At 31.1% G+C, this 16,940-nt stretch overlaps 2 protein-coding genes across 2 annotated transcripts; both read right to left on the reverse strand.

Annotated features, from left to right (window-relative positions):
* Window positions 1-6,348: 6,348 nt before the first annotated feature.
* LOC113788058 (uncharacterized) lies at window positions 6,349-8,276 on the reverse strand. Its single transcript, XM_027337486.2, has 4 exons — window positions 8,051-8,276; window positions 7,520-7,638; window positions 7,348-7,445; window positions 6,349-7,181 (listed from the first exon to the last, which is right to left on the reverse strand). Exons 1-4 carry the CDS (start codon window positions 8,274-8,276, stop codon window positions 6,980-6,982), a joined length of 645 nt encoding a protein of 214 aa, XP_027193287.1. The 3' UTR covers window positions 6,349-6,979.
* A 450-nt stretch (window positions 8,277-8,726) lies between these two features.
* On the reverse strand, window positions 8,727-12,834 carry LOC101499017 (ubiquitin carboxyl-terminal hydrolase 20). Its single transcript, XM_004512467.4, has 8 exons — window positions 11,960-12,834; window positions 11,766-11,883; window positions 11,234-11,341; window positions 10,852-11,018; window positions 10,427-10,756; window positions 10,225-10,347; window positions 9,373-9,937; window positions 8,727-9,284 (listed from the first exon to the last, which is right to left on the reverse strand). Exons 1-8 carry the CDS (start codon window positions 12,413-12,415, stop codon window positions 8,968-8,970), a joined length of 2,184 nt encoding a protein of 727 aa, XP_004512524.1. The 5' UTR covers window positions 12,416-12,834; the 3' UTR covers window positions 8,727-8,967.
* Window positions 12,835-16,940: the final 4,106 nt, after the last annotated feature.

Here is a 16,940-nt window from a genome sequence, read left to right on the forward strand (position 1 = left end):
TTTGTGGATGAAGTTTTCCGGTAGCTTCCGTCACGTTGAAGTTTGTCGGTAGTACATTATTTCTAAAAAATTTGAAATAAGTTTTCCACTAGTTTTGAAAAACTTTAAAAATGATTTCCATAAATTTTCCAGAGCTGAAATTGTATTCTGAAAAACTTTAAAAAAAATTCAACAAAAAAAAGAACTTTTTGACACTCACGTTCCAAAAATATTAAGCATCTTGCTCGGCCATTCAACGAGAGGAAAACTTGTCCAATTTCAAAATTATTATTATGGATTAAGAGAAGTATTAGAAATTCACTCCCTAATATTCTACCTTTTAAACTTTCTCTATGTGTGTTGCAACTTGCAAGCACTTAAGTACTCTTAAATTACATTTTCCTTTTCTCAGTAGTCTTTTATTTTGTAAGAGTCTGATAAAAATGCATCTGAATTCAGTAAATTGATAGTTCAAATGGGTTGTGGTTCATGAACGAACTTGGTGCGGTCCAATTCACTGGAGTGTTGGGTTGAAAGAAAAAAAAAACTTTATTAATAAAAGGTTAGGGAGACTTAGCTTGCATTAACTTTATTTAAATGATCATTACACTATTAATGTATGTTAGCAATTTTATTGTTAAATGTTGTAATTAAATAATTGAACACATCAAATAGTAAGTCATATCAAAAATATATGATTTTCATATAAAATAAAATAAAGTGTTTGAAGTGTGTTTTAGATTTTAAAATTTTTTATGAATTAATAACTCAAATCAATTGATTTTCATTAGATCAAAAATATTTGAAAAATTTGTGTCACTAAAATTTTAATACAAATATATAAAAGAGATAAAAGAAAAAAGAAAATATATTATCAACTCAAGTATTCTTCATGCTATCTCTCTAAATATTGTATTCCACAAAGCCTCAATTGGTTGTAGCAGAAGCAAAAAAAACAGCTCATAATCCAAAACTGAAACCCTCAAAGATCTAAAACTATAAGAAATAGCACAAATATTTAATTAGAGCAGAGTGTGAACAAAAGTGAATGATATAAAAAATCACCCATTTATCACTATTTTAAAAACCCCTTGAATCAAATTCATGATAAAACAACATAAAACACAAAACCGACTTTAGGGGTAGGCAACCAAGGCACTTGTTTGTTTATGGGCCTCGATCTTTTTGCCTAATATACTACTAATTAAGTATTAATATTCTAGTGATTAATATTTAGTAAAAAAAAACAAAAAGCAATTAAGTTTTATTGTTATAATATTTTCTTATTTAGTTTTGATCTTTTAAATTTTTTAATATATTTAAATTTCTTGCCAAATGATTCGTGCTTTTATTTTTAATCGGTACTATTTCAATACATATTAATTAGTTTCTTTTATTTTCAATTAAAATAAGTTTAAACAAATTCAATTACAATAATTTAATAAATAATTTTCCATTCTAAAAAATCTATGTATAGAAACTTTATTAATATTATTATTAACTTCAAACAAATGAGGCTTAGGCTTTTAAGATTTGTTTGGCTGGCTCTACTAAAACAAAAACTAAAAGATAAAAGTAAAAAGAAATTAGCTTGGAATCGGTGATAGGTGATTAGCTTGTGATTTTCGAAAGTAAATTAGACAAGGGAAAGGGAATAATCTAACAACATGAATAAGATCTAGTAATGAACCACCACAAGAGTAAAGATGCTCTTGATAAAGTTTTTGAAATGATTCAAGAAAAAACCTTAAAAAGCAATACTAGCTCTCTATTTTCGATGAATGATTAAAATTCTACTTTTATTCAAAATTCCTCAAATGAACTACAACAAAAATATTTATACCTAAAATAATAACTAGTAAAATTGGGGTATACATAGGTCCATCAATGAAAAGCCCAATAACAACACACTAGTAAACATGAAGCAATATACAACTCCAACATACAAACCATTTAAATCTAAAACTAGACATTATTACCATTAAAGTTCACTAAAAAAAATGAGTAAAAGTAAGGTGGAATATCCTTGAGAATGATCTTGGTGTCCAAATATAAGAAATTTGTTCTTCAAGATTCTCCCTTAATCTCTTCACTCTAGTCTTTGTCTTGGGACCACCAACCCCTTTGATATCCACTTGTTTACTCTTATAGCTTGTTCCTTGATCTTTATTATTAATTGTCTTTTTTCAATCAATGATTGAAATTTCTATTTCCATTCAAAACTTTCTTCAATGAACTACAAAAAAAAGTATTTATACCAAACATAACTGCTAAGGTTAGGCTAGGCACAACAAGGAAAAGCCCTAACAAGTACAATTCCAAAAAGTAACCTAAACAAACTATGAGTGTTTCATTTATTATAAATAACTCATAAACAAACAAATTAATATTGAAAAAATATAATTATTCTAATAGTATTCTAAAGTCATTGGACTTGAATTTCTCTCGTTCATCTTCTTTATGTTTCATGTTTGGTCCTCATCAAAAAGGATGAATAGTTAGTCAATCATCAGTATATCGTATTTTATCGTGCCTATATTGTTTGTAATAAAAACTATTTCCTATTTACTATTGTTAGTATCGATAAATTTGAAATTTAAAAGTGCTCAACATCTATTTTTTTGAATGTGAACTTTTAGAAACTTATGGGGCAGTATTTTAAATTGGTTGGGTTTTTCATGTGCATTGTCAAATAATATGGTTGTAGGTCATGCTCAACAGTTTTGTGACATTTATGACTTTCGAAAAGTATTAGAGAATGTTTTCAGGTTATTTAGATAACTTGTGTTTGAAGCACATGGAAAGAAAGAAACTATTTTTTTTGAACAAAAAAATTTATCATCTATGTAGATTCTCCACAAACTCAAAATCCAAGTTTGGTGGGGGCTCAAATCAAAGCACTGTGATTTTTCTATGATTTGAATCAATGGTGGTTTATCCCTCCAAATTGTCTAGGTTATGCTTTTATTGATATGTTTTGGTTTTTGTTGCGGGGAGTTTTGTATTGTGACATGTTTTGCTTTCTATTCTTCTTTGCACTTCTTTTGCAAGAATAGTCTTTTTAAAATATATTTTTTGACTTCTTAATAAAACAAATTTAAAATTAAATAAAAAATGAAATTATTTTTCAAGATTGATTTATTTTAAATGGAGAATAAAAAATTATTATTTATAATGATAAACAGTGGCGGATCTTAAACTAAAATGTTGGAGTAGCCAATTTTTAAAAATTTTAATGGATAAATAAAAAGTATAATATTGTATTGTATATAAGAATTTTAAGTTGTAAATTTACAAAAAATATATTGGAGAAAGTTAGTAGATCATATTTTAGTTGACATTTTTAATAATTAAAAATTAGATGGAATTTAGATTGGAAAATTTATTTTATTTTATAATTATAGTAGTTGTTTTTGCAATTTTTTTATAAATTATTCCCTTCAATATTTTTTATAATAGACATCTGAATTATAATTTGGTCAACAGAAATTGATGTATTTGGCCCAAGACGACTTTAGAGACCCTGTTCTAATCTTAAAAATTGAGTCTAATGGAGAAAAAAAAATACAATTTTAATAGTTAAAAAATTGGTTAAACAAATTTTAGTCTAAGTACACATATCAATTCAAATGATGCAATCTACTATAACACGATGCATGCCATTTAGTTAGATTAATTCGTGTAACAAGAAAAGATGCACACATAACATGTCACCTTCACATATTAGACTCAAACATCTATCTCAAACGATAACCCAATAACTACACAATTCAACTCATAAAAATAATTCTACTCATAAAATATACTGATTATAGATCTCGAAATTACAATAACATATAACACAATATCTATATTAATTAGCATATTTATTAACATATGTCATGTCCGGTTTAATCACCTAGTTGGAATTCATCACAATTAGCATATATCAAAGCACACAATCCACAATTATTCTATAAACGTATATAATTTGGTTTTCACAATCAATAATTATTCTTTTTTCAATCTTTATTAACATAAATATTTTTTTCTTTAATTCTACTTCTGACTTTGAGACCACTGTTCTGGAAAAAATGTGGAATTACAAGAGTAATTTGAGTATTTTATAAATAAAGTACAAGTATAAAAAAATTGGGTGACCATGTGCGAGTGAATTGAACGGGTCAAAGGTTGATCATGGTCCATATATCAAATGGATCAATTATTATTTGACCAAATTATAACTCAAATGTATATTATAGGTTCCAACGAAACTCTGCCATAAACTAATATTCATTTTACGATTGTCTCATATGAGATTTTAATTAAATTACTTTAAAAGGTTGATATTTAGTTGAGACTTTGTAGAAAATTAAGAATGGATTTTAACTTTTAAAACTTCTTTCTTAGAATTTTTGGCAACCATAAATAGTCTACATTTAAAAGTAACATCACAAAAAATATGATTTTCTTTTTTCTATATTTTTATCATCGTTTATGATGTTATTTTTCAAATGATTGTTGGATCAAATTTTAAAATTGATTCAGTTGGTATGGTTTTCGAAAGAGTTATTAAACGATGCTCCTCTATTCCAAATATATATATATATATATATATAGATTAAGTAATGTAATAAATAAATATGTATAACAATTATATAAAATTGTCCTCATTTACTATTGGATATTATCAATCGTTGTAAATAGTATATAGCTAGTTATTAAGATATAATGACTTCAAAGTTGAAACTGATCCTCTTGAATGGCAAATTTATTTATAAATGTATAGTAAAATAAAAGTTAATAGATAGAGTCACTTGCTATTAATTTGGTGGTAATAAAATTAGAAAAATGGTATTGAAAAAGTAAAGTATTTAGTATGTAAAGTTTTTTAGGGTAGAGAATTTAGTGGCTAAAAGAATAAAAAAGAAAGAGAATTGCATAGTGGATATAGCTATAAATAGAAGGTATAAAGTTATTAAAAAAAGAAAAGGGGTTGTAGAGCAATATATTGCATGGTTGGATGTGGAAGACAGCAGAAGCACACAATGAAGAATGGAAAATCTGTAGAGTGAGAGTGAACCTAACATATCATATATATGATATCACTATGCATGTTCTTTAATGGGATTGTAGGGACATCCAACTAATTCATTGGCCATGTGCTTCAACCACTCTTTGCCTTCAACACGCCTTCCCTATCCCTATAAATACCCTTCAACTTCACTTCACTATATACCAAGCTTCAAAGTATTGCATTCCCATGGCTGCTATATTCAAACTTCCTATTCTTGTTTTGTTACTATTATTGTCTTTAGGTATATGTTCAGCTAGAAGGGCTTTGCTCACTTTTGATGCTGGAGTTGGATATGGTTTAGGCCATGGCATTGGTGGAGGTGGTGGATCAGGTTCAGGTGGTGGTGGTGGATATGGTGGTGGGGGAGAACATGGAGTTGTTGGATATGGAGGTGGAGGTGGGAATGGTGGTGGTGGAGGTTATGGTATTGGTGGAGAACAAGGTGTTGGTTATGGTGGAGGTGCAGGAGGTGGAGCTGGGGGAGGTTATGGAGCTGCTGGTGGTGCAGAACATGGCATAGGATACGGAGGAGGTGGTGGAAGTGGTGGTGGTGGTGGTGGTGGTGGTGGAGGTGGTAGTGGTGCAGGAGGAGCTCAAGGAGGTGGATATGGCACTGGAGGAGGAGCTGGTGGTGGTAGTGGTGCAGGAGGAGATCATGGAGGCGGTTATGGTGGTGGTCAAGGAGGTGGAGCTGGCAGTGGTAGTGGTGCAGGAGGAGAGCATGGAGGTGGTTATGGTGGTGGTCAAGGAGGTGGAGCAGGTGGAGGCAGTGGTGCAGGAGGAGAGCATGGTGGTGGTTATGGTGGGGGTGAAGGAGGTGGAGCTGGAGCTGGTGGAGGCTATGGTGCCGGGGGAGAACATGGTGGTGGTTATGGTGGGGGTGAAGGAGGTGGAGCTGGAGCTGGTGGAGGCTATGGTGCTGGGGGAGAACATGGTGGTGGTTATGGTGGTGGTCAAGGAGGTGGAGCTGGCAGTGGTAGTGGTGCAGGAGGAGAGCATGGAGGTGGTTATGGTGGTGGTCAAGGAGGTGGAGCAGGTGGAGGCAGTGGTGCAGGAGGAGAGCATGGTGGTGGTTATGGTGGGGGTGAAGGAGGTGGAGCTGGAGCTGGTGGAGGCTATGGTGCTGGGGGAGAACATGGTGGTGGTTATGGTGGGGGTGAAGGAGGTGGAGCTGGAGCTGGTGGAGGCTATGGTGCCGGGGGAGAACATGGTGGTGGTTATGGTGGTGGTCAAGGAGGTGGAGCTGGAGGAGGATATGCTGGTGGAGGAGAGCATGGTGCTAGTGGCTATGGAGGTGGTGAAGGAGGTGGAGCTGGAGGAGGCTATGGTGGTGGTGGAGAGCATGGTGCAGGTTATGGGGGTGGTGAAGGTGGTGGTGCCGGAGGAGGCTATGGAGCTGGTGGAGAGCATGGCATCGGTTATGGAGGAGGTAGTGGAGGTGGAGGTGGAGCAGGCTACGGTAGTGGAGGAGCGCATGGAGCTGGAGGAGGTGCTGGTGGAGGAGCAGGAGGTGGAGCATACGGTGGGGGTGGAGGTGGTGGCATAGGGGGAGGAGGTGGATATGGAGAAGGTGGTGCCCACGGTGGTGGTTTTGGAGGAGGTGGTGGAAGTGGTGGTGGCCATGGTGGTTATGTTCCCTAAGAAGTACTATGTCACACATTATGGGAGTATCCCCTTTCATGCATCAATAATAAGTATATGGTATTATTAATAACAAAATCATATTCATATTTATATTTATATTACAGGAGCAAGATTATCAACTCCTGATTCATATGTAACAAAAATATTTCCACAATTATTAATTGCAATGTTGTGAAACTATTCTGAACTTTTGGACTTGCACTCTTCTATGAAAGAAGTTTTGTATTTATTAGAACATAAAATAAACACAGAGCTTTTATTAAAAGTTCCAAATAGATTGTTGTTTTTGTCACCTATGTCCTACTTAACAGCTTCCCTTGATTCCTCAGAAACTGACAACTGAGGCGTTGGAGCTGAAGACAATGAAAATTCTTTAGAAATGCTTTGGTCGTTTTGACTCATCCACTTGCTTTTGATCATATCAATTCTTCCCTCTTCATTCATCATTAGAATGTTGCATGGAATTTTTTTAGTATAAAATTCTTTGTTCTTTCTATGAGATCTGTTTTACATAGCATTAATTAATATCCTACCACACAACATGAAATAACTAACATGCATCATCTGACTTCAATTCAATCAATGAAATAGCCATTTAATAATGTTAAAAATCAAATTACATATCATTGAATACAATACAATTAATAATGTAATGAATGTATATATACCTATCAAATATCACCCATGTTGGAGAAAGAGTGACAATTTGCTCCACAACCAGCAGCCGCAAAGGATAACCCATTACAATTTTCTTCTGCGGCACAACCTGCAATGCAATAGTAATCAAGGAAGTTTTATTTTATAATGTGATGATTGCAAAGTGGTAAGTTTATTTAATACCCCATATTTTCTGCAAAGATCTATGACAGCTTGACGCTTTCGGCACTCATTTTTCTCTCTCACTAGAGGTGCATCTTCCATCTCCACTGTCCAAAAATCATTTCTTGTCTTCAAAAACACTACAAAGAGAAATTACATGGTTTCACTTTCGTGAACAGATACAGTATTAAGTATTACCACTCTTAGTTTAAGACTTTTTCTGTTTAGGGGAGGGAAGTTAATGCAAGTGTTACTTATTTTCGGAAAAACACAAGCCCTACAGTAAAAAGAGATAACGTCGGAAAAAAATTATAAACAATAACAATACAAGTCGACTTTATAATGATAAATTGAGTCTAAATCAAAGTCTATTAATTCGGATTACGTACCAATTTAATAGTGTTATGAGTAATAAGTTAATTCCAATATAATAACTTAAGTTAATTCCAATATAATAACTTTAGTACTTCTATTAAAAAGTAATCCTCATAGAATAGATATATTTGCTACGCCAATAATGGTTAATACGATGATTAAATTAATTACACTCACGAGGAATGTTGAGCCATGGCATGACCCCAAGAAGAGTGACAGTGCAGTCTGCAGTGACAACATTATCAAGTGCCCATTGAAGAGGCTCTGTAGTGAACTCTGTCATTCCATCCATCACAACCACCACATGTTTGTCAGTGTTTACTACTGGGCTTATAAAGTCATGATCAGGGTGAGGAAGATAATTCTCAGGTGATTTCCTGTCCCATGCAAGAAAGCTCTGCATTGTATGGTAGGTAGGAATATAGAAACAAACAACTAGCTCAGAAATAATTCTAGCACAAATACTAGTAATAAGTGTAGTAGTATCAGCAAAAGAATGAACCGGGAAAGGGATTTTTTGTAGGCATATTAATTCCTTTTATAGATCACTTTCATTGCTCAGAAAGCCATGCAGACAAAGCACTCGACATGATCAAGGGCTGCTTAGTAATTGATGTCTTAAATGTTGCATTAATTAAAGAATGATTACTTAGTAATTCTTGTCCTCAGATATAATCAAGGTTCAATCTTGACAAGTATCTTGATGACAAGTTAATAGGGTATTTTATTAACTACAAACTCAAACACCAAACTCCATTAAAAAGAATCTACCACGGTGGGAAACAAGCAAAAATGATGCCTCGTAATCTACTACTGTATTAAAGAAATAACGAATATTAGGAAATCATGGATATGACAACAAATCGTTCTAGTATTATTTATCATCACCAATGCTATCATTTATAATTACATCCTTGTCCACAATTACTTTCCATGGTCACCTCATGCAGAGGGGAAACAAGGGTGTGTCGTGACTATACAATTTGGCTGGAGGTAATGACAACTTTTAGCAAAAATACCACAGCTACATGTATAGGTTTTTCACCAAAAAAAAAAATCTAGTACAAAGCTACATGCCTAAAGTCAAAGACTATTCACTGTGAAACTCTAGTTGCCACAGGGTAGCCGGTGACAGAAGAATGGCTTGATTTCTTGCGAGCACTAAGAGTGTTGCCTTTGTCAGACTGCAATGAATCAATTTTTTTTCTCTTGTTCTCAGAGGAAGATTTGCTATGACAATCACCAACTAAGTCCATAAGTACACTTCTCCTTGAACCGGACATCTTCTTAAGATATGTGAGGGCGGCTTTTTTTTCAGAATTCCCCGTTAACTTATTTGATGATGATCTTTTACCGCTGCTCCCTTGATTCTCTATCTTCAAATGATCACGTGAGATCTGAAAAGTCTTACCTGACAAATCCAACACAAGGTTATTAGACAAAAGTAAATCATAGAATTAAATGAGAAAAAGACTATCAGTAAAAGTATATTCAATCACCTGGAGTGTCAAAAGGGGGGGAGTTGGGAGGTGTTAAAGGATTGAAGCAGTCATTCTCTCTATAATCAACAATTTCTGGACTGCGGTTGTTTTTATCAGGAGCACCATACTCGGTATATGAACTACCACCATGCTTGGCATTACCGGTCATCATGGTACAATTCTCAGGTAGCACTTGGGCATTGATATCTTCCAATCCATTCAAATTAACAGCTTTCTGATTTGATTTTTGAGCAGGAAATTTTTCATACTCATAGTCATGAGTTGCATTAATAATGTCATCGATTTCAAGAAACTCACAACTTTCTTGAAGAGAATACTTCTCAGAAAATTCTTTGGATTCATCTGCCTTACTCCTATCAATATTTTCATGTAAAATAGGAAATGATTTATTCTGGCCATCAGTGATGTCTAAAACAGACTTGGGAGATGTATTCATCCTACTCAGATCCAAGCATGGAATTTGAGATTCCATAAAACTTGAAATCCAAGGTGTACCCTGTCGAGCATAGAACAATATGTATCCTTCTTGAGATAGCACAGTCTCTTCCAATACTTTACTAACCTGAAGAATTTCAAGATATTACATGTTAAGTAAAAAAATTACCACTAGCGAATGCAATTACTAAATAAGCACAAACCATATGCAAGCAAAACAAAATCATAAACAAAAAACTATGAAATTTGCAATAGTAAAATAAATATTTTCAAGCTATGAAAGACTGGGCTCCTAGGTAATTATTTTTGAAGAAATAGAATAGCCATTAAGACACTGTCAACACTTATCATTAAACACATCCTGTGCAAAACAATTAAATGTCGGCTAAGGGGAACAAGTTCAGACGATGCTACCTTTGAATCATCCAGTTTATGCCATGTGTCTGGAGCAGAGCGAACAAAGCAGAAATAATGCCCAGAGGTAGATGAAAATCCACTATGAACAACAACTGCATATAGATCATATTTCAATGATACCTATCACAATAAAAAAAATAGAGTCAAAACAAATAATTCACAACGGAAAAGTTAGAGAGGAAATAAAATCACAACTCACATTATTGTTTTCATTTGATATGGTGAAAGGCTGCAAGTCCAACTCCAACGGGAAATTAATATGCTTGTCAATCTTTTCAACTAAGATCCCATCTGTTTTAAATCTCTTTAAATGGAATGTTGCAATAGAAGGTGTCTGATCCAACATAAGCTGTTTCTCCATAGAGACTTCTTCCTTACATCCCTCACATCTAAACTTCGCATCAATGTCTTCCACCATAGTGAAAGATTCTAAAGCACTTGAAAGGGTTTCTACATTTTCTATTTCCAGACTCAAGTCAATCAATGGCTCATTAGTGTCAGAAGAGCGGCCACAGTTACAACATCGAAGCTATAAATACCAAGAAAATATAACTATGAGCAAACACCAGTCAAAATCAAAAAGGAGAAACAGAATTATTTTAGCAATGTATTTTTCAATCATACCTTGCTAACCAAACGACCTCCGAACACTTTGTTTACAATATTATCATCCTCAAAACTTGGATCATTCTTCTTCAAATTTAAAAAACATCTTTCAAGTTTATCCAATGCACATTGCATAAATTCATGTGCATCTTCCTGTTGGTGTCTTCTAAATAGAGAAGAAAAATCTAATACAGGTTAAGGATCACAAGTTCACAACCACCAAAAGGACAAAAGCAAGCAGGCTTGTATCAATCAAAGTTTCTATTTCACAAGCCAATGATATAACAATAAATGCTACTTTATTAATTAATGACAGACAAGTCTTAATTTTTCCAGTCAATAAATAAGCCACATAGTCTACAGCCAACATAAAATAAAACTCCCATGATATTAAGGATACGATTCAAATTATCCACCAGTATCACAGGGGAGAAAATTCTTCCAGTAGATTGCAACGAATGTCGAACATGATAGCGGAAAGCACAAATAACACAGTACCCATTATGGCCTGAAATTTTCAATCTAAAAGGTCAAAATCTTCAATAAAAACAAAATAAACAAATTATAAAATAAATACTCAAATTATACACGTAAATGCAACAGGTGCCATGTACAACCCATAAAAACAATTTCTATAATTCACATCTACACCTCTCTAAACCCCCAATATAGCACAACCCCATTGAATTACAACCTATATAGCACCAACACTTCAAATTAAGGTTTGGCTGGCGTATGTTGTTCAACAACAACGCTAACACAAGATTACATTAATTATTTATATTCACTCATAATATTAAAAGTGTTAAACATGTCAATATGGTATCTAGTGTTATTAGTGCTTCATATATCATAAGATCATAGCACAATTTTTTCCATCAAACATAAAAGTTAAACACTGAAACAGACAGTAAAATTCAAACAAAACCTACCATCATTAGGAGAATGGCTGCACAAAAGAAGACCCTCAACTAGTGGCACTGTGTGCGTGAAACATTGCATAATTGAATTTAGAAAACATGTGTTACCAAGGTTTGCAAGACCAGCACCCTGTCAAACAAATAAACCATCAACAAACATAAAAAGGACAAGAAAGTAAATAAAATTAAAACAAAGAAACACGTACAATCATCGATGGCACCACTTTAGAATCATCAGTTACATCCTTTGAGGGTTCATCGTCGTCATACAACCAATTATCATCAGAAACATCAGCCGGTATCCACCCTTCCGGTGGCACAGCAGAAACCCGGCACGAATTCAGAGGACGACACTCGTCGGAATCCATCAACTCCGGCCAAATCGAGGACGAATCGTCGTTAACTATCTCAAAAGTGGGAAACTCATTAGGACCTTCCTGTGGAGCTTCTTCCTCGAAAAGCGCGGTCAAATTAACAGCGTGAGTTGACGACGGAGGAGAGTTAACGCGTGGAGGCGTTGGAACGGAAGCTCCGTCAAGATCATGAACCGAAACCCTAGACCGTGAATTCATTTCTGAAAGTAAACTAACCGATAAAGATGAATTCGTTTGGTTCCGTTGTTGTTCGCCGGGTGAAGAATTAGGATAATTCGAACACGACATCGAAATTTGAATCAGAGTGTAAAATTAGGGTTTCAGAAAGAAAAAAACAAAGAAAACAAAATCAAAAGGAGATGATTTGATTCAGAGAATGAAAAAGAATAGTGTATCTGAGACGTTAATTTTTTTGGTGAAAGAAAATTAAGCGTGAAAGGTTTTAAATTATGAAGAAAAAAATTGGAGAGGTTAGGGTTTTGAGATGAAAAAAAAGAGGGAAGACGAAAAGGTTCAAAACCTTGAACAGACAGATTTTGAAATTAGAGGGAAAAACTGAATATTTTGCCACCAAAAAAAAAATAAAAATCATGAAAACGACATCGCGCGCAATTTCTCATTCATTTTCTTTCTCTCTCCAAATCTCTCTGTGATTTTCTTCTTTCTCTCTCTATCTCCTAATAACTCCGGTTTATTATTACGCTGGTTTGTTGTCAATGAATGTGTATGTATGAGGTAAATTTATAGATGCGTTTGGTTTAATATTGTTTATTTATTGATTTATTCGTAAATTAGGGAAATTGTCAAGATTTGGAATTTAATTTAGTGGGGATTTTATTTTTATTATTTTTCATAGTAAATCACAGTTGTGGTTATCGTGTTGAATAAGTTTTGGAATTAAAAATGCAATTTAAGTAAAAAGGAAAAAACATATTGATTTTTAAAGAATTGTTTGACATTTCTTCTTTTTAAAGAGAGGTGTGAGAATTTAATGAAAGAGTTTTTTTTTTTTTTTTGGAGAATGAAAGACAATATATAGTGGCCTAGTGGGCAAAAGCATTATCGTCTTCAACGTTGAGGTTATATTACATATTTTCAAAAGCTTTTTTTTTTTAAATGATATTTTTACTTCCTATAAAATTAAAATGTCTTAATTTTATTGGATTAAATATTTAATTCAAAATTATCTTTATTGTATTATATCATAAAAAATCTAGACCCCTTATCTATTGGATCTATGTGTTTGTTGAGCTGCTCCAAATAGTCAACTCTGGCCAGGAGAATCCATTCACGACATTATTAATAATTTGTGGAAAAAAATAGATTAAAAACTCATTTAAGTTTAATTTGTATACATATTAATGTAAAAAATATTATTAATGATCTAAATATTGTGATTCACCGTATAAAAATTATTTAAATTAAATTCTACTTGTTTTATTTCTTAATAATTTGTGAGATACAATTGTCTTAAAAAAATAAAAGCAACTTTTAATCACAATATTAGTGTAGAATAGAATGTTATCATTTTATACATTTCGATTTTATTTTGAGTGTAATTTTATACATTTCGATTTTATTATACGAAACTACTAATCAATATTAGTGTAGAATAGAATGTTATCATTTTGAGTTATTTGATTTGATTTATGATAAGTATATTTTTATAATATTTTAATAGGATATTTACCCTTTATTTTATTTTATTTTCTAGTTTTGATTTTAACTTGTTTTTATTTATTTATCATATTTGTATAATTAATCATTAGATGGTAAAATAATTTAAATTGGTCAAATCTAATAAATTTTTAGTGATTAAAATATCAAATTTAATATTTCAACTTACAAATACAAGGAATTTTGTTGCACACTAAAAGGAAAACTTTTACTATAAGTAGATTTGTCTTACACTTTTCTGATATCGAATTTATGATAACAAAATGTTGTTAGAAGGTTGTTGCATAAAATGAGAATTTCCTTGATATCATAAAAAGGAGGAAATAAACAATTTAGAGAAAGGCGTAGAAAAAATTAAAGAGAACAAAAAAATAAGGACAAAAACTTTTGAAACTTATGATTGCTTGAGTGAGAGTAAAGTGTCTCCAATTTTGAAAAAAAAAAAATCATATTTTTCTAGGGTTTTATTTATTTTTCTTGTTTTCCTTTGATTGACACTTCTATTATTGACTTTATTTTCTATATGTCAATGAATAACTAATCTCTATTCTATAGTATTTGGTTAATTTTGTGATTAATATATCTTTTTACTATGCATTAGTTTTAAATTCTACTTTTATTTTAGATTTTTGTAGTTTATCTTGATTAAATTATTCTAGTGTTTTACAGGTTTTGGATGGTCAACTTTTGCACATTACATTGAACGATGAATATTTGTTAATAGTTTTAAAAATGGATTGAAAATTGATAAAATAAATAAGAATTCATATAAAATTATAATTTGAGGTATTAATATTACAAGTGAAATCAAGATCTTATGTTTACTTCTCATTAATTAAAAGTTGTGTTGTTATATATTCTCGTTATAATTTTTATGCTCTCGTTCAGTTTTCCTTATTGCGAACTAACAATAATTTTCATTAGTCTAAATAATATAAAATATTAATTAATTTACTAGTTGTTAAATTAATCTTTGTGGATAATCTTATATACTACTACTCAATAAATCTACGAAATTTTGTGCAACATTTACTCACACGTTATTTTAGTTTATTTACTTGCAATCTTAGATGAAATATTGGGTTGTACCTTTTTATATTGAGATATGTTGACACCCAATTGATGATCTCTATAGTGGTGAATAATTTATGTATTCAAAAGATAATTTATTATCTCAAAATAAATTGAAAAATGACAATTAGATTTATAACAAAAATTAAAAGGATATAATTTGATTTATGGCACGCAAAAATGCCTCTAATATTTTTTTTTAATATACCATAATTTTATTATTTTTATTTTATAGTATTCAAACAAATAAATTCAATGACATGTATTATTTAATTAAATATCAACAATAATTATAATTAAAAAAAAAATTCTAACTTATTCAAATATTTTAAAAACTTTCATGATTACAAAAGATAAAAAAAAAGTTATTTAGTAACATTTTCTTTTATAGGAACCAAATTATTTCTTTTTAATTATATGATATATATATATATATATATATATATATATACGGACTAAATTGTCCCTTTAAAATATTATTAAAAAATTAATTGTTACTTATTTTAAGGATGATTCAAGTAAGATATAGATTGCTTCAGGTTATTTTTTTCGATGATTGATAATTGTTTTTATTTTTTCATAGACTAATTAATAGAATAATGCAATTTTTCTCACATACCTTAATAGTCTTCCTTGTTTTTTTTCTTCTTTTTTTGTGATTTTTTTTTTCTAAAAGATGATAAAATATGTTTGATTTGATTGAAATTTAATTATTATGAATTTTTTAATCAACTGATAGTTTTTTATGGGAAATATTTTTGACAGATATATGGGAAAATTTATTTGATTAGGATTTGATTTGTTTTTATTTGAGTAGGATTTGATTTGATTTTTACTATTTTCTATGTGGGACGTAAATTTTTTCCTTTTTTAATAGATAATTGTTACTAAATTAATAGTTACTATAGTTTTCTAAGTTTAAATAAAAGACCTCCTGTTTAAAATTTATGTTGGTGTTTTTTAAGTAGATAACTACACTGCCGACGTGGACTCTTACAAAAATTTATTTACTATCATATTTGCAATATTGTTCCTCCATTTTAACACGAGTGAGGTTTTACAACGAACAAATTTTGTATCAAGTGGTATTATATTTTCTCAATATCAAGTGGTGTTTTAAATAAATAAAAAATGGTATCAACATAACATAGAAATAGACTATAATTTGAATAAATGTCTAATGAATAAGGTGATTGTTCATTTATCCTCTAATATTTATTTAAAATGCATAAAAAATATTATCAATATGGAATATTTTAAAATATTAATCATATTTTTACACCTTATCAAAGATTTGCACTATAAAATTTGAGAATTTGGTAAAGCTCCAAAAAAAATTGAGACTGGTTCCAATAAATAATCAAACTTTTTTGGAAAATGGGCTTAAGAACCAGCCCATTTTGCAATACTGAGCCATCTGGAGAATAACTGAACGAACAAGGAGATATATTACTAGGCACCCCTGCAATTAGTTTCCCCACCCCAATAACTCCCATAAAAATTTTAAAAAATCTTTCTACTGTTTTAATAAAAAATTCAATTCATTTATAATAAATTTAAGAAAAATCAGGAACAAAATAATATTATTATTAAAAAATATTTTCAAAATTTTCACATAACGAAAATTTTGAAACATATGGTATTCTATATTTTATTATACAAAATATTAAATACTTTTTTTTTTCTTTGGGAAAATGGTATATTTGGAAGATTAATATGTTTTTGATTTTTCAAAATATGGAATTCTTGATTTTTCCTTTTTAAAAAATATAGACCAAAAATACTTTTAAAAAAATTAGCATTAGATATAAGAGTTTGAATCTCATCAAATATTGATTTGATGGTCCATTTATGAGAAAGGAAAAAGTAAATAATGTAATAACTACTCTATCAAAATGTTTGTTGAAATAAAATAAAACACCTCCAAAGATCTCCACATTAATTTTTTTTCCTCTCAAAGACCATTAAGTGAAGCCCTTTACATGTGTATTGAGGAGTTTCAACTTCAAATATAGGCTCTATTTGGTAAGGTCAAAAAACAAATTAAAAACTTATAAATTTATAA

Source organism: Cicer arietinum, chromosome 8, assembly GCF_000331145.2.
Source record: "Cicer arietinum cultivar CDC Frontier isolate Library 1 chromosome 8, Cicar.CDCFrontier_v2.0, whole genome shotgun sequence".
NCBI classification, from domain to species: domain Eukaryota; kingdom Viridiplantae; phylum Streptophyta; class Magnoliopsida; order Fabales; family Fabaceae; genus Cicer; species Cicer arietinum.

Excerpts from the sequence above, each read along its gene's own strand:
- LOC101499017 (XM_004512467.4), bottom strand. The coding sequence starts at position 12,415 with ATGTCGTGTTCGAATTATCCTAATTCTTCACCCGGCGAACAACAACGG. Across the intron at positions 9,938-10,224 it reads ATAAACTGGATGATTCAAAG|GTTAGTAAAGTATTGGAAGA; the intron begins GTAGCATCGTCT and ends GAAATTCTTCAG. Across the intron at positions 9,285-9,372 it reads CCCCCCTTTTGACACTCCAG|GTAAGACTTTTCAGATCTCA; the intron begins GTGATTGAATAT and ends TGGATTTGTCAG.
- LOC113788058 (XM_027337486.2), bottom strand. The coding sequence starts at position 8,276 with ATGCAGAGCTTTCTTGCATGGGACAGGAAATCACCTGAGAATTATCTT. Across the intron at positions 7,639-8,050 it reads GCCATGGCTCAACATTCCTC|TGTTTTTGAAGACAAGAAAT; the intron begins GTGAGTGTAATT and ends TTCTCTTTGTAG. Across the intron at positions 7,182-7,347 it reads ACATGGGTGATATTTGATAG|ATCTCATAGAAAGAACAAAG; the intron begins GTATATATACAT and ends TATGTAAAACAG.